The sequence below is a fragment of the Ambystoma mexicanum genome, chromosome 8, assembly GCF_040938575.1.
Source record: "Ambystoma mexicanum isolate Mex_15411 chromosome 8, UKY_AmexF1_1, whole genome shotgun sequence".
Classification (NCBI taxonomy): domain Eukaryota; kingdom Metazoa; phylum Chordata; class Amphibia; order Caudata; family Ambystomatidae; genus Ambystoma; species Ambystoma mexicanum.
The window spans coordinates 515124306-515144795 of record NC_090929.1 but is presented as its reverse complement, the minus strand read 5'-3'; the positions used below and the strand labels follow the sequence as shown (position 1 = coordinate 515144795).

The window sequence follows — 20490 nt, the reverse complement described above, 5'->3', positions numbered from 1 at the left end:
TCGCCTCCTTAGCAACACTTCTCTTGTTGGAAACAAATTAAAGCGGAGACGTAAGACGTAAGATGCAAGATCGCACTTGCGGCGTTGGAGACCTGAATAAATAACTTTCTAGTTCTCCCAACTTTTTATTAGAAATGGGTATCTTCTTTTGTGGGACCCAACAACCATTCTCCCAATCTCACTGGTGCCAGTACAGAGTTGTCAATTTGGACCCACTGCTTTTGAGTTCCGGGGTCAAGGTGGTCTGCCATTATTTGCAACTGTGCTGCCTTATAATATGCCGCAATGTTTCGGAAAGCCACCTCCTCCTTTTGTGGGAAGAGTAGGGTGCTGTAGGCCACCCTATGCTGTGCCCCCACCCACAGGAGACGCAAGAGATCCATTTGCACAGTCCTGAAGTAGGAGGGCGGAACCATCGTCGGGAGCATTTCAAAAAGAAACATAAACTTAGGGAGGATCGTAATTTTGACGCACTTTAGGTGCGCCATCCAGGAGGGATTCAGCCTAGCCCAGCGCTGCAAGTCGACCCACACGCTAACCCAAAAGGTGAGATAGTTTATCGCAAAGATATCGCTGTCATCCCTTGTAATGTTAATCCCTAAATACCTAAACCCTTCCTGCTGCATTTGTAGACCTAGGTCTCTGACAAAGTCTATTGTGTCTTTGCTCCATTCCCCCTGCATAAACACCACTGATTTGTTTGTTTATTTTAAATCCAGATAATTCCCCATATTCCAACAAAGTCTGCAAGAGGCATGGAACTGACGTGCGAGGGTTCGTAATATAAAGCAAGGCGTCATCGTCAAAAAGGCTCATCTTGTAATTCATATCCCCAATTTTCACCCCTGTGACAGGCTTGTCCCCTCGTACCACCATCGCCCCCTGTTCCATAACCAAGTCATATAACAGGGGTGGCATCTCTGTCTAGTGCCCCTGTGTAGCTCCAGGCTCCTCAACATTCCTCTATTTACCACTACTCTAGCCCTTGGTGCCGAGTATAAGGCCACAATCCAACCCAGCCATTTAGGTCCCATACCATTTTTCTCTAGAATCCCTGTCATGAAGGACCAGCTGACTCGATCAAAGGACTTTTCTGCGTCAAGTGCTAGAATTAGGGCCCCCCTACGTCTCGCCTCTGTTGTAGTCATGACATGCAGGGTCTTCCGCAAGTTGTCCGATCGTTGCATTGTGCACACAAATCCCTTTTGGTCCTGGTGGACCAGTTTGGGGAGGTAGACCTCTAATCTATATGCCAAAAGACCCACAAATATCTTGGCGTCTGTGTTTAGAAGTGAGATAGGTCGGTATGCAGAGCACTGCTCCCTGTCCTTTCCTGGTTTGGGGATGACTGCTATCAGTGCCTCCAGGAACGTGGACGGTATATTTCCGCTCCCTCAATGGAGTTAAATATTTGGGCTAGTGGTTCCGTCAGCAGCTCCTGGAATTGCTTATAAAAATCTGAGGTGTATCCATCTTCACCCAGAGCTTTACCCGGCTTAAGATGACCTATCGCCTGTCTCGCCTCCTTTGCTGTGATGTCCCCCCCGAGAATTGACCTCTCATCCACTGAAAAACAGAGGCATGGGGAGTCGATCAAGGTATTCCCGTACCTTTGTGTCGCATCAGTATGGGGCTTTGGATAACGGTTCTCCTAGTATTCTGCGAAGCAATCTTGTACCTTCTGCCTCGCTGCGAGCATCTGTCCTCCCCCACCTCTGATCCTGTCGACCTTCCTCTCCACCTTTGCCTCGTGGATCCTATTTGTCAGGAGAGTCCCCACTCTGGCCCCTCTCTCATAGTAACTTTGTTTAACATACCACAGCCTCTTGACCACCTCTCCTATAAGGAGCGAATGTAACTCCTGAGTTTTATCCTTCATGTCTTTCAGGAGCCCCTCCCCGTCTGTCCCCAGTTTTGTTAGATGGGTCTGCATGCTCCGCAATTCAACCCATATCCGTTGCTCCACAAAAGCCCTCACTCTTCTTCCTCGCTCCTTCCGCTATCAAGAGGCCCCTGAAAGTAGCCTTGTCTGTCTCCCATACATGTTTCAAATGGGTCTCCCCGTTCATATTTGTATCAAAAAAGCAACACATTTCTTTCCCCATAAATTCCCTGAAGCTGGGATCCCGTAAAACACCATCATTCAAACACCACATGGGTGCCCCCCTGTCCCTCCCCATACACCACTCTGCCGTAACCATCTTGTGATCTGACCATGTTACTGTCTCAACCCTGGGGCAAGTCTCGCTGTTCTGAGTTATCAGCAAGAGGTTGACTCTAGTGCACGTTTGGTGTGGTGTGGAATGAAGGTGTAACCTCCCTGCTGTGGGTGGTAGGTTCTCCAGACATTGGACCAGTAGTAGTCCTGCAGCAGCTGTGTAAAATCTCTGTGGGCCCTATATTTCGTGTTTCCCCTATCACCTTGAGCGGACCACCAATCTAGTTTTGGATCCAGGATCATATTAAAATCTTCCCCCCACCATCGTTGCCCCTTCACCCCAGGCCTCCAACACTGCACGAACCTGCCTTAGATACGCCACCTGGTTCACATTTGGAGTGTAGACAGGCTAGCGTGATCATTTTCCCATCCAGTCGGCCCTTGACCGCTATAAATCTGGCCCAGAAAGCCCTCCTGATTTGGACCTCCTTTAAGTGCATATTCCTTGCTATCATTATCCCTAAACCCTCCTTCTTTGAGGTTACATGCCAGGCCCAGTACATTTGCCCTACCTCCGATCGCTTGAGGGCCCTTTCCTATCCCTTATGATAGTGGGTCTCTTGTAGGAGCAATGCAGTCAAATTTAATTTACGGAGCATGTTGACTGTGAGGAACCTCTTGTTTGGGGAGTTTAGCCCCTTTATGTTTAGCGTCGCCACTTAGTTTATCCATAGCCTAGCCTGGCAAATTCCATATATGTCAGCCAGTCCCAATCAAGCGAGCCTTGGACAAGTGTTGTGCACATTCCCCCTCACCCCCATCCCTTTCCATCCTTGCCATGATTGTAACTTCCCCCGAAAGTGACTTGCGTAAAGCAAGCCCATCTTGGGTCAACAACTCAGCCTCCCTGAGACACCCGGACATGTCCGGGCTACTAGGACAGTGTGGGATCCCCCACTCCGCCGAGACATGAACACAACCATCAACCATCATAACATCCCCCCCTCCCTTGCTCAGAACAATTCACCAATTTTAGGGCATAGCCCTACATCATCCGTGGCCCTTGGGTTGCAAGGACTGAGGCTTTGCTGTCTCGCACTGCTGCCTCTTTTAGGGCCCTTTGGTTGAGCAAAGGCATTGTTAAAGCATTCTCTCAGTTTAAGTTGACCCTCCTGATCTTGCAGCTGGCCCTCTTTATGAAGCTCTTGTAGTAGCGAACCTGATTCCTCTCCCTGCAGCAGTCTGTAATGTTCTCCATCATAATCAAAGGACAGCACAAAGGGAAATCGCCATTGGTACCAGACACCTCCCTCTTGGAGTCACAGTGTAAGGGGTCTGCATTGCCTCCTCTGCTCTAGGGTATAAGATGACAAGTCCTGAAAGATAGTCACAGAGGCCCCTTCCCATTCTATTTCGCCCACATCCTAGACTTTCCTAAGAATCTCCTCTTTGTCGCTTTAGCAGTGGCATTTCGCCACCAGTGAGCGCGGTCCTCCCGCTGATCCACCGCCTCTGTGTACCCTATCAAAACTGATTACCCTGTCTGTCTCTGCTCCCAGCAGTAGTCTCAACAGGGATGTCAGCAGTAGTTCCAGGTCTCTTGGAGGTTCAGTTTCTGTACTCGGGAGCCCCCATATCGAACCCCCAGATTGTTTCGTCTTTCCCTGTTTTCCACATCGTCAAGCTTGGCCCTCGCCTCTCTCTACCTGCATTCCAGCTCTTTGACCCTTACTTCCAGGCCCACGTCGGATATGTCAGCCATCCTTTGGTTATGCTCAAGGGTTTCCACCTGATCCTCCACCTTTGAGACCCTGTCTACGATGGCCCCAAGGAGTTCTGCATCTCTGTCCTGAACGCTTTAGAGTTCCAGAAGGATGATCTGTACATCTTGTTTCAGGGTATCCATGCCTTCTGCTGCCTTTCTGTGCCTGCAGGTCTGCAGCTCTAGGGTCTGTATTATCCTCATCTGGGTCCTCTCTAAGTGGGCGAGTGCACCTTTCATGAGATGCCTCCAGCTGTTTCACTCTCTGTCATTCAAGGAGCCTCTGTGTCTCGCTCTCTCCACGTGGCGTTTCCTGTCGAGTGAATCCGGGCAATGGCGTGTCTCCTGATTACTGGGCTCCCAGTCTTTGCCGATAGCTCACCCAGACCCCCAAGCCGGATCTCTTTTCAAAAATGTTCCCTCCACAGTACGTCACGGAGACAGCATCTTGGGCTCATCTCACTCCATTCCTCCCCAGCATGTTCTTATTCCCGGGCACTCCCTCCAAGTCTATGTTTGGAGCGTGGGGTGTCCTGGCCCCTCAACCATGCATTCAGGTGCTCCCTCTTTCCTATCTTTAGTGCTTGGGCGGTTCAAAAGGGAGAAGAGGGGGATGGTAGGCACTCGCCTCCTCACCTTATCACTGCCGGTCCTTGGTCTTCTGGGTCCCCGCTCCTCTTCATTAAGCCCAGTCTCTTTACGCTCGGCAGCTCTCCAGCACGCTTGACGTGAGTGGGGCTTCTTCCGTATCCCAGCCCGGGGTGCTGATTTCCTCTGGGTGGGTTTGCTGAGCCACCTCGCTGTCTTGCTGGGTCCCACCACTTTGCCATGCCCCATCAGTGTGTCCAACCGCTCTGCTATGTCGGGTCGGGGTGCCGTTCACGGGGTCTTTTCCATCCTCGGTTGGTTGCAGCCTCCAACAGGGATCTTCCTGCTCCTAGGGGGCCCGCAGCCACACTGCTTTTTTTCCCTGTGCATCAGCTCGACAGGCCATAGTCACCTGTCACCACACGGCGAGCATAGCTCGTCCCCCCTGGTCCTCTCCTGTGTGCAGCACGCTCCTTGTCGCGACCGTGCACTTTGCGGCACAAGGTCCGGGTGGCGTCTTGTCAAAATAAAAAGGGCCTATACGAAAAAAAAACTAGTGCCAATCCTTAAGCTAAATACAAAAAAGAAGCATTGGATAATATTCTTAAGAAAGAAGGAAGTGTTCACAAATAATAAGTCAGGATGCGGTACTTGGGGTCTCCCCCACTTTTTCAGCATAGGATGAGGTAGGACTTTGGAGCACAGCAACGCGCTCGAGATTTCCCAGCACGAGCTAAGAGTTCAGATCTCAGCAATCAGGGTGGTTAAGTCTCTTTTCTACAAAAAGCCTCTTGCCGCTGTGGGCCTGATGTATTCGAATTTATAAAGGAAAAAGTTCTTCTCTGCTGGCATGTTGGGTGACATCTTTCACCCTTACATCCCCCTCTTCCGGGCGCAGATCTCTAGAAAGTTCCTTAATGATACCAGGACCTCTGATAGCTATAGCATCTTGCTCCTCGAGGGCCTGACAGTTTCAAAATAAAAGATTCAACAAACAGTTCCAGAGTTCTTCTCCGGTTTTGATTTGGGTGACAGTTCTTCACCCCTGGGTTCCCCCTCTACCGGGCTCAGACCCCTCTTGACTATTAACTTTTCTTCCTCTTGTGTCACTCTCGCATAGCATGTATTGAAAAGGCTTTCCCTCTTGTACTTTGCTTTGTTGCATTCTTGTGTCAGTGGGTGATGGCTCCTTGGATCCCCTCTTCCGGGCGCAGATCTGACACGACTATTCACCTCCCTCGATCAAATTCACTATGGCTTTTAATGTAATTTGGCTGTGACCTTTGCAAACCTTAATGTCTTTTTATTCACTTTACTGTGGACATCCCTCGGCTGGGTTCACTCTTGTTAACACACTATTTTGGAACTTTAGACTTTGCCCCCTTTTATCGGCATCCCTCTTTCGGGTTCACTCTTTCCACTCCTGTCAATCGTATGGCTTTCTTATTAAACTCTTACGATGCAGGATTCACTTCCCTTAGCTTCACAATCAACTGTATGACCACTTTGACCCCTTCTCGCCTTTCCCAAGGCCTTCTGGTTATTGTAGTTTCAACAATCGAGTAATCGCCCAGAGATTCCTGAGTGAACACCCACATGGTGCCGGACTCCTCTGTTGCTGGTTTTCCCCTTTTTATTATCAATAGCTCTTATAATGGTTTACAGTTCAATTAGCCGTTTGCTACTTTTTGTTCAAGACAGTTTGGTTTCTTATCGACTCTCCCCTCGACTCACCAGCTGTGATGAACAGCTTGGCTTTCTTTCTTCTTGGAGTCAAGGTTGGTACCACGGAGACAAGCGTCTCTCCCCGGCTTGGTTATCAGCGGAGGAAGGTCTTGTGTACCGTAGACATCTTCTGCAACACACACTGGCTATTGTTCACAGTCTTATGATTTCATCTGCTGAGGTCTCGCAGGCCTTGGTTGGAAAGTGCAAGGTTGCTTCTCTGCTTGTCACCCTCTTGGTATGCATATTTTTTCCCCTCCTCTTGAACTGTTGTGCTAAGTTAGCTCTCACGTCGTGACTTCTGCCCTGCTCGTATTGTGCTCTTGTGCTCCATATTTTATCCCTGTAGTGAAGGGTAAGGGGTGGTTGGGTGTGTGCGGTTCTGGTCAATTGCCTGGTGTTGGGACATGTCAGGTAGACAGTTTTAGCATTAGTCCAATTTCTGTTACAGTGTGAGGAAGTGTTCATGTTGGAAAAGGAGAGTGGTAGAATTTCTGAATATCCTACAGAGGAGGATGGAGAAAAGATGTTGTACGGGATTGTAGCCCTCGTCCTACGGGTTTGGGTAAATGTGGAAAAGTGAGGTTAGTTGGGTTCGTGAAACAAACGAAAATGACCAGAGTTTGTATCGTGACCGGAAAAGGGCGGATCGTGGGAATGGTAGTGTGTTGTCTGAGCAGATTGAGAGTATGGGAAATAATGGTCAGGGGAACGGGAAGGAGAATGACTGGGAATATTCGGGTAGAAAACCACCAAAAAAAACAGGATTCTGGGAGTTGTGTTTCTCAAGTGGAAAGGGGTTTGGGTTTGAAGGAGATTTGGAAAAAGGAGATTGTTTAGGTGGAAGGGAGGTTGAGTTGGTATAACCTATCAAATTCTGAAGGACCTATCCTCCTCATCCATTTCTTTGGTATAATACAGCAACTCACCTGGAGTATTCCCCCAAGCTCAACCCCGGGTTAACCTACCCGGGTAAACCTTCCCTACACGTCTTCCCCTATGGTTAGGTTAAGAGGGGCCAGATCTTCTGTGGCCAACTAAATAAAGGATTCCCGGGATCTACTTGGGAGAATGCCTTCAGGTTTCCCACACACCCAACCCTATTGCACCAAAAGAAGGAAATATTTTGGTCCCTAACAGCAAAGGTCTTCCTCAATATCAAGGGTACACTACAAGGAATAGTGAAATCGTTGTCTTCTCAGCCACACCTTCCTCTAAGAAAGTTAACTCATAGCCCCTCCATTAAAACACCACGGGAATGAAATCTGCCCTTAAAAAGTTACCAGAAGTGGAAAGATCTAATTTTTATAAAATGCACTGCATATCCCTGAATCCCACAGGGACTTGAGATGAAGAAGAGGGCTGCAGAGGCATGTAGGAGTAGAGGAAAGACTATCAGTCCTAACAGCCTTTGTGCCAGGGTCAGGCAATTAGCAGCAATGTCCTGCACCTGAAATCAACAGCCCCACCTAAGAGGCATAAAAGGCTGCAGCAAGAGAGAAGCTGGAAGAAGAACTGGTGTAGGAGCTGGAAGACTGGCTGTAGTAGTAGTAGAAGGAGAAGAGCCCAAGGCTGACAGTTAATGAGGAAGTGTGATCACTTAAGGGATGCTGGGACAAGGAGAGAGCAGATTTCAGCTGCATATTCTGAGAGGGCCCTGTGTTCACAAACCCTGCCTTGCCTGCACTGAGAGAGACGTACTGAAAGTGAAGGCCTTCCCAGGTGCGCCTAGTGGTGGTGATTGCAGAGCCGTGACCATGCTGAAACCTGAAGCCCATAGCAAGAAGCAGGCTGAGGGACATAGGGGTGCAGGAGACTCCCAGTTGGCGTGGCCGGAACCGAGATCGAGTCCGGGTTGCCGGAATGGGGAAATACCAGGCCATTCCGACCTTGGGGGGGGGGGGGTATGTGGGAGGGCCCGGTATTTACCCATTCAGGGAACCCGGACCATCCCCATTCCCAATTCAGCCCCCATAGGGCTCAATGGGAATGGGGAGCATGCTAACAACGGGCCCATTCATGATGGGCCCGTTGGGGCATGCTGGGCTGCTCGCGGGACCCGCTAAGGACGTTTGGTAAAACCAGGTGTCCAGAGTGGGTCCCGCGAGGGGACCGTGTAATGAAGCGGTAGGGGTTTAACGGCACTGGCAGCTTTACCGGCGCCGTTAAACCCCTACCGCCTTACTCGTAATGAGGCCCTTACAGACATTTAAAGTTGAAAGTCTATCTTAAAGAGTGGTCGTCGCTTATACCTAAACATTGTTTTCTTTGAAGTCTGAACCTTGTTAACGCCAAGAACAAATATTCCTTGAACGCAGAAGTAGTTGTAGTAGACAAAAGGAAGAACAAGCATTACAAAAGCCAAGAGGCAAATCCATTCTATAGGGAAAATCAATCCATCTAACGAGAGAAGTTGTTAAAGGTCCAGTGTTCTTTGATACAAGTGAGACATTGTTATCTGAAATCAGAGGTATGGCAATACAACTTCAAGTTAGCTAATGGAAACAAAAAGGTGTGTACAAAGATGGAGAAGGGAGCTGGGTGCTTGTTAAAAGACTGAATGAATAACCTGTACTGCTGAGACTGTTGAAGTGGGGGAGAAAGTCAGTCTGGAAGCAGAGGTGGATTATCCTTGTGGCAGCAAGACATCTGGAACAGGCAAAGAGGCTTCCCTTTTCTCGAAATACCTGTAGAAGTCGAAGTGTCTTGTCTTTAAAATGCCTAACCATTTTCATGCATAAAACTGAAGCAGACGTACCAGAACTGTGATTTTGTAAAATAATGTCACTAGATGACAAATTTAAATTGATTGTAATAGAAGCATACAGTGGAACCAAGAAGTCTGTTTTCCATAATAAAAGTAGTAGAAGGGTGGTTGTCAAGAGGAGAACAACAACCCAGGAAGAAACATCCGGACAATTATACCAAAGGTGCTACAGATGTTATGAACATTTGTTTAATTGATTAAGTAGTGGCTAATATATTTTCTGAACTGTGGCAAAGCTATCTTGGAAGTTAGATGCCAGGATTACCATTGGTGCTATTTACATGGCTAGAATTGTAAAGGGACCTTTCAGATGCATTGTGGGAAGAACATCCGATCAAAATAACTGTTACCAGGGGTAAGTAACTTGTTCTTTCAACTGCAATCAGACGAGTAATCATTAGGGCCAATCACAGGCAGTGTGACGAATCGAGGGATTTCATCCCTTCTCCCCAAGGGGGAGCCATCCCTGTGAGGCTAAGGAGGTGCGCCCGCTCCCTAACACCTTCCCTAGGGGTTGAGGCAAGTGGGACCTGTGAGGGGTCAGTAATGCGAGGTCGACAACTGCTTGTATTTTTCTCAGAATTGTGGATGTTATTGAAAGAAAAAGGTGCAAATAAATCCTTGCTAAACCTACTCTAGCTGGGGTTCCCTACCTAGTTTAATAACTTAAGGGAATTACTCCTAACAGAAACAAACTGGCCCTCACACTGAACAACAACAAAAAAAAAAGTAAATGGTCAACAGCATAAATAAATGAGTCACAAACAACCAGTAATGTGTATGCCCTTGACCTGTCCTGGGTAAATCCCTTCCCCAGGAGTATTCAAAGTTAGTTTCTCCAAATGTTCAAACAAAAGGATAACGTCTTGAACCAGTTCTTGTAAATTCCAAAGGAAATTAACAAAAATCCACTGGTAACAGTTCTTCAGCTTTGCATGTGTGCCTGAACCTTGTTCCTAGGTATCCCCTTGTGCCCATTTGTCCTCACTGCTCCTTTGTTGAAGCCGCCCTGCAACATGGGGTAGGCTGCTTGAATGTGCCCCTCTAATTGTCTTTACTGCACCTTTGTGTTGCAGCCATCCTGCAACCTGGGGCTAGGCGCCGCAAATGTGCCCACTTGAACTCTTTTTGCACTTTTGTGATGTAATTACCTTCTGTTTGCTCGTACTTGTAATCCAACTACTGTAACCACTTCACTTTTCTGCTCTCTGTTGTATTTACTTCGTGCTCATCATGACCTGTAACCATAAACACTGTAACCAATTTCTTAAGCATAAGCACCTAGATACCTCTGGGTTTGGTGCGCTATATAAATAAAAAAATAAAAATAATAATAAAATAAAAATAAGGTTGATTTTGGCACAAGCTGTCAATGCAGCGAGGTTCCTCATCGTGTCAGGCCTCTGTAGGTTGGTGAGATCCTGGTATAAGGTGGGTACTAATGATCGATGTATCGCTCAGTGGAGGTCTGTGTTCCATAGGGTGTTGTGCAAGTGTGTTACTATTCTTATTTGACTAAATCTTATAGCTTGTAAGGTATCTTGAAAGATACAGGATGGGTATTCTGGGGCCGTTGGATCTTCCCGACTATGTACTCCTTTTAGTTTGCAACGTTGTTGTCTAATAATTGTTCTGGTGAGTGTTGCATTGCTCCTACGTGAGTCATTGTTTCCTTCTCAACAGCCAGTTTCCATGCCCTGAAAATAGTCTTTTCAGCTGTGCTAGCTCCAAACATTTTGGGGCTTATTTGGGGAAAACCCTGTACTTTACGCCGAGCAGACCTGTTTAATTTGCACTTTGGTGCACATAGGTGCCTGCTAAATAATTTTCACCATTTGCACGTCCGAGTGCAAAGGGTAGTTGTAAAGTGTAGGCGAAATCTCCTTTCGGCTTCTCTTTTGCACTCCACCGTGCAAATTGAGGAAAATGCTGCCTGTCATTTCGCATGGCAGGCAGCGTATAAGCCGGATTCAATAGGAATCTCCAGCATTTAAGCCAGCATGAGAAGGTCATGTTGGCGTAAATGCAGGAGTATTTGTTTGGCGATTAGGAAGAGGGATGTGGAATATTCAGTTATGGCCTCTTCTCTGCCATACAAATGCTTGAAAATGAGGAGTAGGGTAAAATAATTTTTAAACATATTACGTGTGACCTTTACTCATAATTAAACATGAGCCCCCTTAATGATTATTACTTATTCTCTCCATACCTATCTCCTTGTACCTTAATATGAGTTGTGATGAATCACAGGAATTCGTCCATTCTCCCCAAGGGGAAGCCTCCCGGTGAGGCTAGGGAGGTCAGCCCACTCTGTAATACCCTACCTAGGGATAGAGGCAAATGGGACCTCACCAGGAGAGACTGCCCCTTTGGGAACAAGGACTCTTGTTCTGATGAGGAACTCCCTAAAACTATTTCAATAATACCTCTGAGAACATTTACTATGGAAACAAGTATGAAGAAGAAACCAGTATCTGTTACTGCCACCCAAAACCTGTAAATATCTCTTTTATAGAGGAAGAGAGAAGCCATGTGAGAAGGAAAGCGGAAGACTCACCTTACGCCGTGGAAATCTAAAACATATGTCACACATAACGAGGGAGGAGTTTGGCAAAGAGAAAAGCCAGCGAGTTACAAAACGGAGCAGCTGCCTGCTGCTCGGGGAGAGTTGGACGTGCAGCGTCCTGTGACCAGAAAGGAGCACTATGCTGAAATAGACACACAGCGTTTTACATGGAGGAAAAAGAGAGAAGTCGTCAGACGTGGAGCATCCCGGAGTCCAGAGAGGGTGAGAGATACCGAAGGTGGTGTCATCACCAGGAAAGACTTGTGGTGGACCATGTCGAAAGCGACGAAAGCCAAAGGGAGTCACCCCTCCCACCTTGGTTGTGCACAGGCCCCTGATGCGTAGAAATAGGTCACAACGAGACAGCCAATGGGGGGGAAGAGGTTTAGGGAGAGGGTGTGGATAGGTAGGGGAGTTTGGGATCACAGGAAAGAGGATTAGGGATTCATAAGTGGATGGGTATGGGGGAATTCAGGGAAAGAAACATACCATCTAGATGCAAATGCCAAACAGCCTAAAGCCTCTCTTATTTGAGTCAGATGCTTCACACTCAGTCCTGTCCCACTTTCTGCTCCCTGTCTACCCCCTAACGTCCCAAAAACATGTAAGCGCACACAAATGGATATGATGTAGCCACACAAATACATGGAGATCAGTCCTCCTACCATAAACCATGCATGATAACACATAGTTCACTTGAGACAGCTGAACATGAATAATCCAGCATTATGTTTCCTGCCAATCCCCTGCTGTCTTGCCGAATGTGGAGTATTATCACTGAGAGCTTCCCATACGGGGATTCCCAATACATGGCCCAGTTCAGTGAAGGAGAAAGCATTACCGAAGCAAGATGGAGAACGCTGACTGTGCAGAGAACCTACCCCGAGCAGCTAGAAGCCCTGTTGATGTTATCTCTGGGAACTCTAGGTAACAGGGAGAACAGGAGACCCTGCAGGGCAACGGAGAATCTTTAGGGGACCAGTCATACTCGTGCCAGTCAAAGTAAAGAGCCTGCGATACCTAAACTCGGAGGAGTGAATGAGAATCTTTATGGGACCAATCATACTCGTCCCAGTAAAAGTAAACAGACTGTGACCCCTAAACCCAGAGTCGATGAAAATCCTTATGAGACCACTCTTACTCGCCTCAGTCAACATAAAGAAATCCAAATTGTGAAACCTCAAGAAGTGAATGGCAGTCAATATTGCAATACTCGGTCTTGGATCAGTAAAGTCCAAGAAAGTAAAATAGAAGGAGAGGATTATAAAGATTGAATAACTTTACTGTGGGAAGAGAGAAGAACAAATATCTGTAGAGAGAATCCCAAGGAGATTAATAGAACCCAAAAGGTCAACCATTAAGGAAAGGTGAAGCCAAGCAAAGTCTTCAACGAATTATATGAACTGATTAAAACAGTCACCAGAGACTATATGAAAATTAACTATTGAAATAGAAGTTTGCAAGAAGCAAATAGACTACAGGAGAAGGGAGTCCTTCTCCTGTCCTTGTATGTTATTGTAGCGGTAGGGTCAGCTAGGCTATTTTGGACGGTGGGCAGATTATGTTAAGACATTCACTGACAACTGACGAGCACCGTAGCTAGTTTTGTTAGGTAGGGACGCCTTATAACATGGGCAAAGTTAGGCCTTTTTCCTTTTATTTAATAAACCTAATCGTGAAATGGCTTATCAGAGTCGTCTGCGTCCTCCTTCTGCCCGCCAGAGTACATTAAGTAGAAGAGATTATCTTTTGAATATTTTAACTAATACTCCAGTTTTCAAAAACACAAGAATTCACATGCGTTCTGTGTAAAAGGATTTGCTCACAATGGCTGCTGCATTGAAAATGGTTTTGGATGGAGTGCCGAGCTAGGGGAAGATCACAGAACACATATTAGAAATGGATATGAGCTAGCTGCAGCTAAGTCCTACATCTTTAATTTCCTGCTGATTTCATTTTAGTTTAACTTTATAATGTGTTTTTGAGACATGATTCCCTTGCCAGAGAGGGGCTGATGCCCAATGCATTATACTCGATGATTAGGTTGCAGTTTTAGAAATAAACACCAAACAGATATCCAAGTCGGTGATCCTTTGGCTGTACTTTTTCAAATATTCATTTGGTCTGCAGAGCCAGGGGCATGCGTGGAACAGCGCTTCTGTGTATTTGCCTTGTTCTGTTTTATTGCCCTAAATCCGTCTGGGTGGTGCAAACTCAGCAACCCTCTCCTTCATGCCAGTCTTTCAAAACCAACACTTGCACAAGGCAGCCACGTCTGTGTGACGTCCTAAGGTACCCCTCTTTCCTGTCTTTTACTAGGAATGGCGATCACTATGAGGGAGACTGGGTCCTGGACCAGCGGCAGGGACATGGGGTGCTGCACTGCGCAGATGGGACCATTTATGAGGTAAGTTGTTTTTTTATTTCTGGGCATTGCACATTGGTCGGCATTGGGGCCAAAGTGATCTAGTTTGTATCCCTTAACAGTGTATTTTTGAATTGTTGGGCGATGGAAAATACTAATGACTTGCATTCAACGCTAGACTCTTCAAATGTCGGTAAAGGGTAGACCTGCTATTTTTGCCTTCATTTAATCGCATTATTTTTGTCCCAACCACAAAACTTTTTTTTTATATTTGTCTGTATTTGTTCACCAGAGACAAAATGTAGTACCTCTAACAGAAACACTGTACGTATGCTCAAAGGTACAACAGAGCATTCAGCTTGCTGGGTGCTTTACAAAGTTTGGACATGCACAATTTGGAAGGGACAGGAAACCTGGTGGTGGAGCGGGAAGGAGAGAATATGAAATGGGTACAGCACAGACAGTTTTCAATTAGAATTACTCTATGCAGCATTTAGAAGTATCTGCAGTTCATCCTGGGGTGTGGCTCTTGGAGAAGAGATGAGGAGCCTGTATATTGTGGTGGCTTCCTCAAGGGATGGAGAGTATTTTAGAGTGATTTTGAACCAGATTCCTGTAGTCTACTCTTAGTTTCGGGGGATGGGGCATTCCGGTGGTAAGGCACATGTAGAGTAAAGGACTCTAGGGGTGTGTATGCCCAGAGTAGGAAAGGTTGAGAAGTTCCTGCAACCCCAAAGTGTGGGGGGTGGGAGTTTAGCGGGAAATAGTTGGCCAGGTAAGGGGACGGAGGAGGCAAATCAATGAACAGAAGTAGGAATCATGGAGCGCCAACTCGCCAGGAGACAACAGGCAGATGATATAGATGAGGAGTAAAGAAGTTTGAAGAAAGTGTGAATGGCAAAGCACAGTACCTTCTTAAGAGGGGAAATGGATTAGAGGGGATGTTCTATGAAGTGGATGGAGCACTCATCTAGTTTTCTGAGGTCAAGAGAGGAAGCCAGAGTTTTAGTGAGTGATGGATAAGAAAGGGGCAGATTTTGTGGATGTCCAGAGGGATAATCCTATCAGCTGTGACAGTGGAGATAATAAACAGCTGGAGTTTGACGTCACTGATGAAGATGACTCCATGGTTTCAATACTTTGGTGAGGGTGAGCTAACATTGGTGGGACAAGTTGGAGAGGGGAGAAGTAGTGTGTTTATAGTGGCTGAACAGAAAATGCATTTCTGTTTTGAAAGAGCTGACTGTCTGGCAAGGGAGCACTATCCAGCGCAGAAAGGTGGAGAGACAGTTGGCGATGTGGGAGGATAATTTAGGGATGACTGAGGGGAATGTGAAGTAAGACTTGAGTGATATCGGCAAACTGGTGGTATGATAATCTGCTGGCTGATTTTAGTTTGCAGAAAGAGGAGGTGTAAAGTGCGGATAGTAGGGTACCAAGGACAAACCTTTCAGGAACCTCTACTGGGAGGATGTGGAGGAGTTATTGCTCCGCAAGAGAAGGAGAGTTAGCTGTGCAGGAGGTGACCAAGTAAATATGCGGTCGTGGAAACTGGGGTTGGAGAGTGGAGTGGAAAGCGGTGGCAGAGAAATCAAACATGATGAGGATGGATGAGAGTTAGAAGTAGTAAGCAATAGTGAGTAAGTTAAAAAATGCGAATGAATGCAATTTTGGTGGAGTGGCTCCCAGATTGGAGGAGGGGGTCATAGTCTATTTGCCTCCATATACACAGCAATATGGTAAAATAGCTCTTGGGTGTCCGCGGCAGCCCATCCGGTTGCTCGGATTGGGGGCTGTATCTCATGAGCCAAGCCTGTGTTCTGAGCAACCTAAAGGCTGCTTGCATCCGGCGTGCCATCTTGCTCCCACCCTACCTTACCTCTGGTCTCCGCTCCCTTTCTTCACCAACCCCTCACCCCACTTACCTTATTCCTTTGATGTGTGCCGCACATGCCCGGGCGCATGGAAATGCAAGAGGGACTCTGCAAGGATCCTTGCCTTATATTCATATGGCACCCATCTTAAGTAACCATTTGTTTGAATGGATGGGAAGCTGCAAGAGTGCATCCTATTCATTCAGACAAAATGGCTGGCTCACAAACATTAGAGTAGAAGATGGTGTTGTGGAGAAAGAACTGACGTTCATGCCGCTGGTGTTCGACTTTCTTGCTTGGCTACTATCTTGCAACTTGAAATATTTACCTCTTGGCGAGGGAGGCGGGAGATTGGCCGATAGTGGATTTGGATGTTTGGATCATCTCATCTTTTTTCAAGATAGGCAGGATAGTAGAAACTTGAAATCAGACCGATGCATAATGCAAGCTGCATTTGAGCCACTATATATTGATTAGCATCATTCCGATAAGCAGTCTTTCAGATTTGTTTTTTAGGAACTCAACAAGAACATTATTTTGATAGTTACTCAGATAGAAATCTAGGATGTGTCATTGTGGATATCCAGCACTCATCAATAATGGACCCTGAAGAAGATTGTGCTGTCTAAATAGTTCAGGCACTAAACATCGAAACATGTTGGTCAATTATGAAATTAGGATTATCAAAATGTATTCAAGAGTTAAGGCGTGGCGCTTGAAATACCCACGCTTTATATTTTTGTTTTTCCCTTATGATTGCATAATTTCGAAATGGTGTTCTCAATTGATTTCACCATGTGCTTTGAGTGTGAATATTAGATAAAGCTTGCAACATAAATTATGGATTAATTGTTTATGTAATTGTTTTCTTTCGCCCTTTGGCCCACATTTCTCAGCACGTGAATAAAACCATTTCTATTTTGATTGTGTTTTGTGTCCGTATTGTTACATCTAGCACTCAGTGTGTACGTGGAATATAACAGATAATATAAGGTTTTCATGTTCATATAGTTAGGGACAACCCCCCTCTTTTCTGATTATAGAAGCAGTTGACCCACGTTCCTACCTTTTTGGGTCAAACTCTGCTCAGTTATATAACAGAAATTTGATAGGGCATTTCCTTCTGTAAGATCACACAAAGTTCCAGTTGCCTAACAACTATGCCTGCTTTGAAGATGATTAAGCAGAATCAAAGAGTAAACCACTTGCTTTATATCCTTGATGTTTTTAGGCGTGGCTTCAATGAAAGGCATGGCTTTGTAAATATTCATATTTTCTTAAACTGCATGACAATAAGATGGAAATGTATGCCCAAAATATACTGCAGGCAGTAAGCTTTATACACAATTTCTTTTATTGTATGATTTTTAGTGCTGAAAGTATGGTGGCGCAGAACAGAATTTTAGGCCTCAAACTACATTGAATTCTGGGACTTGTAGTTTTGATATGTCATTTATAAGGAGGGGGCAGTGGGAGGACAAAACAGTGATCTTACTAGGCCTTCTGTCAGGCACATCGCCCAAGGGCGCTGTGAAGGGTAGGGGGAGGGGAGTGCCGGGGGGAGAGGGAAGAGTGCAGGAACCCATAAGTGCTGCTGGAAGGTGGCTCGTAAGCGTAGAGAGACAGTGGTGTGTAGGGTTGCAGATACAGACCCTTAAATGCTTGAGGGGGAGGGGCAGGCGCCAATGCAAGGGCATCTGGACATGCAGGAACCTGAAACCAGGCTTCAGTGTGTAGAGCAGTCAGAGACGATAGCAAGGGAGAGGGAGAGAGAAAGCGGTAGCGAAAAGGAAGGTCTTGAGTTGCTTCCGGAACTGGAGGTGGTTCTGCTCAAGTTTGAGAGAAGCAGGGGAGGCTGTTCTAGAGGGAGGCACCAGCCGAGGAAAGAGATCTACCTTCCACTTTCTGCTTGGAGACATGTCTGTCCCGCAGAGAGATAGAGGTGGATGAGCGAGGCCTTGAGAAGGAAGATGCTTAGGAAGAGAAAGTTGGAGGTAGTGCGGTCACAAGCCCCAGAAAGCCTTGCGGACGAAGCAAAGGGTAATGAACTTGATCCTTGCAGCCACTGGGAGCCAGTGGAGAGATTTCAGAGCTGGAGAGATACGATCCCTGGGCTTGAGGCCAAGGACAAGTCTTGCAGTCCTGTTCTGGATAAATTGTAAAGGTCAAAGAGTAGAGGCAGGCAGGATGCGGAAACTAGAGCTATAATTATACTTTTTTGGGTTTGTGTGTTTTAATAAGGATACATATATTGTTAAGTCGCTTTTCTATGTAATTTGTGTACCTTGCACACAACCTTTTGTAAGACGGGTTTGTTAACATTGATTGCTTTTTAGGCTTTTGAAGTAAATATTCTGCAATAAAAGCACATTTTATGTATACACTGCAAAAACACAGTTATAGACAATTGACTTGCAGTAAAAAATATGAAAACACTGATTAACACAGATTTTGAAAAAACACCACAGAATACAGGAAACCCTCATTATAAGTCAATTGGTCTGGCTGTCTATGTCCTTGTAGACCATGACGTAAATTGTGGAAACTGTCCGTGTTCACTGTTATATGAACAGGAATATATGCTAATGTCCGGGGTACTGTTAATCTGCAGAGCAGACACATGTATGAAGTATTGAAGAGGATGGGGAGGGCAGGACCCCCAAGTGAATCCATCTGTTTTTGCTGAGATCTGTCACACGAAGATCCTCTGTTTTATCCCTCCTCTGATGTTACTTTAAAAAAATAGAGAATGAAATTTTAACGAATAGAAAATAACGAAAAAATGCTGTTTTAAAAAAAAAAGAACAAAACATATAAATGTGGGGCAAGGGGTTAAATCTGGTGGTGATGGGTTTGGGGTCGGGTACTAAACATGGGTGAACAGGGGGCTTGCCCCCAATAAATAAATAATACTTTTTAAAAAATCAGTATTTTTTTTCGTATTTTGGGTTTGTTAAAATTTCATTCTCTATTTTTGGGTTAGATAAAATCACATAGATCCCTTCTCAGCTGGGATGGTTGAAAACCATTTTAGGACTTCTTTGACAATGTGTGCAACCGTTTCGTGGCTGTCCATTACGACATTGTGGTTGATGGTTCCAAAGAGCGTGATTATGTATTATGGTAGGGCTGCTCTCATCTGGCTTTGGTTGACATTCTCTTAAGGCGTGTAGTCTTTTGGAAAGAAAGCTGGTATGCGGTCTGCTACTGAGCTTGAGTGCTTTTTATTTTTTGTTCCAGATAACAGTGGTAAAATCGTACAAAAACATCGGCACAGCGGTATTTGGCGAACATAATTTGAATAATCTTCATAGATGGGCCAAGTGATGCCTTGAGTTGGTGAATGTCTTTCATCTATGATATTTTCAGGTATAATTGTGTATCATTTGCAAATTAGTTGAGTTTATGGTTGGAGTGCAGGGTTCCCGAAGATTTCGTGGAGAGGTTGAAATGAATGGTTAGGAGATAGGAGACGGGTAGAGGTCATGATCGGGAGATATCCATCTGGGCACACTGATGGTAGTCTTCTAGGCAGGAGGTGAACCAACAGTGGGCATTCTCTGCCTGGAGCCCATGTGCCTGTCCAGTAGATCAGTGAGATGGTGATAGTTTACTGCAGGTGTTTGCAACATTTGACTCTCCATATAATTTGAACTATAACTCACAGTAGCACAGGTCAACAAAGGCACTGGTGAGGGACCATGGGAGTCACAGTCGAAAAACACCTGGAGAGCCTCAGGTCGCAAACTATTGATCTATTGTTTCAAAGACTCTGCAGATACTAAGGAGTATCAGGAGGCAGGCATGGTTATCGTCGGAGATGCAGAGTGCAGATAGTCTACCACTTTGATTGTTTCTTTCTTTTTTTGTATTTGTGTTTTTTGAGGACCGGGATGTCAATATTGATCAGAAATTACTTACAATACCACATTTACAGAAGGCGGAGGCATTGCCTGAAAGGATCGCTGGTGACATATAAATGTAATTTCAACCCAGGGATAGCAAGTGACTCAAACTAAAGAGGAGGACTATACAAATACAGAAACTCAGATTATTACGCAGCAAGGCAGGAGTGGTGGGATTAGCTAGGGAGGCTGGGGGAGAGGGCAGAGGAGCTTCCTCTTTGGCAAGTAAGAGACGTTTAAGCCGGTCTTTGGCGAGCCACACAGTTGGGCTGGCTTTGATTGTGATGGGCACTGGGCTCCAATTTAGTGGGCTGAGTAGAAAGAAAGAGCAGACACGAGGGTTGGCACTGAGGCAGGTTGACTGCTATGGAGGAGCACAAGGAACAAGATGGTAAGTAAATGTGTGCAGTTTCTCGGTCTAAAGCCTGATTTGTGCTTGAAGTTGGGTGCCTGCTGCTTTTTCAAGGAAGGAATGTGTGTGATGGGGCCGCAGTTGCTAAGGTTATAACAGACCAGCAATGCCCCCCTGAGCAGGGGGAAGAGTGTTACTGTTTGAAGGGTGATGGGAAGGTGCCCCGAATGGCTTCTGTGTGTATGTCTTGAGGGGGAGGCTGACAAGCTGTCATTTGAGTAGGACTTTGCTTTGAGGTATGCTACGTTCTTTGTCAGGTCTTCGTTGGAGAGTGTTTCAAAACGAGTCTGCATTTCCATTTTGCCCAGTCAGGTTGGCAGGGTTTTGGGTTTATTGGCCTTAATGACTGTGTTTTGGCCGATCATGCT

The 20490-nt window shown here is 46.0% G+C and overlaps 1 protein-coding gene across 5 annotated transcripts in view; it reads left to right on the top strand.

The window, feature by feature from the left end:
* The window catches only part of MORN1 (MORN repeat containing 1), a 2351913-nt gene that overhangs the window by 322143 nt on the left and 2009280 nt on the right, over positions 1–20490 (top strand). For all 5 annotated transcript variants that reach the window (XM_069610184.1, XM_069610185.1, XM_069610187.1 and 2 more), the window contains one exon: positions 13886–13973. In XM_069610184.1, the coding sequence (XP_069466285.1) occupies positions 13886–13973 (88 nt within the window). The remainder of the gene's footprint in view (positions 1–13885; positions 13974–20490) is intronic.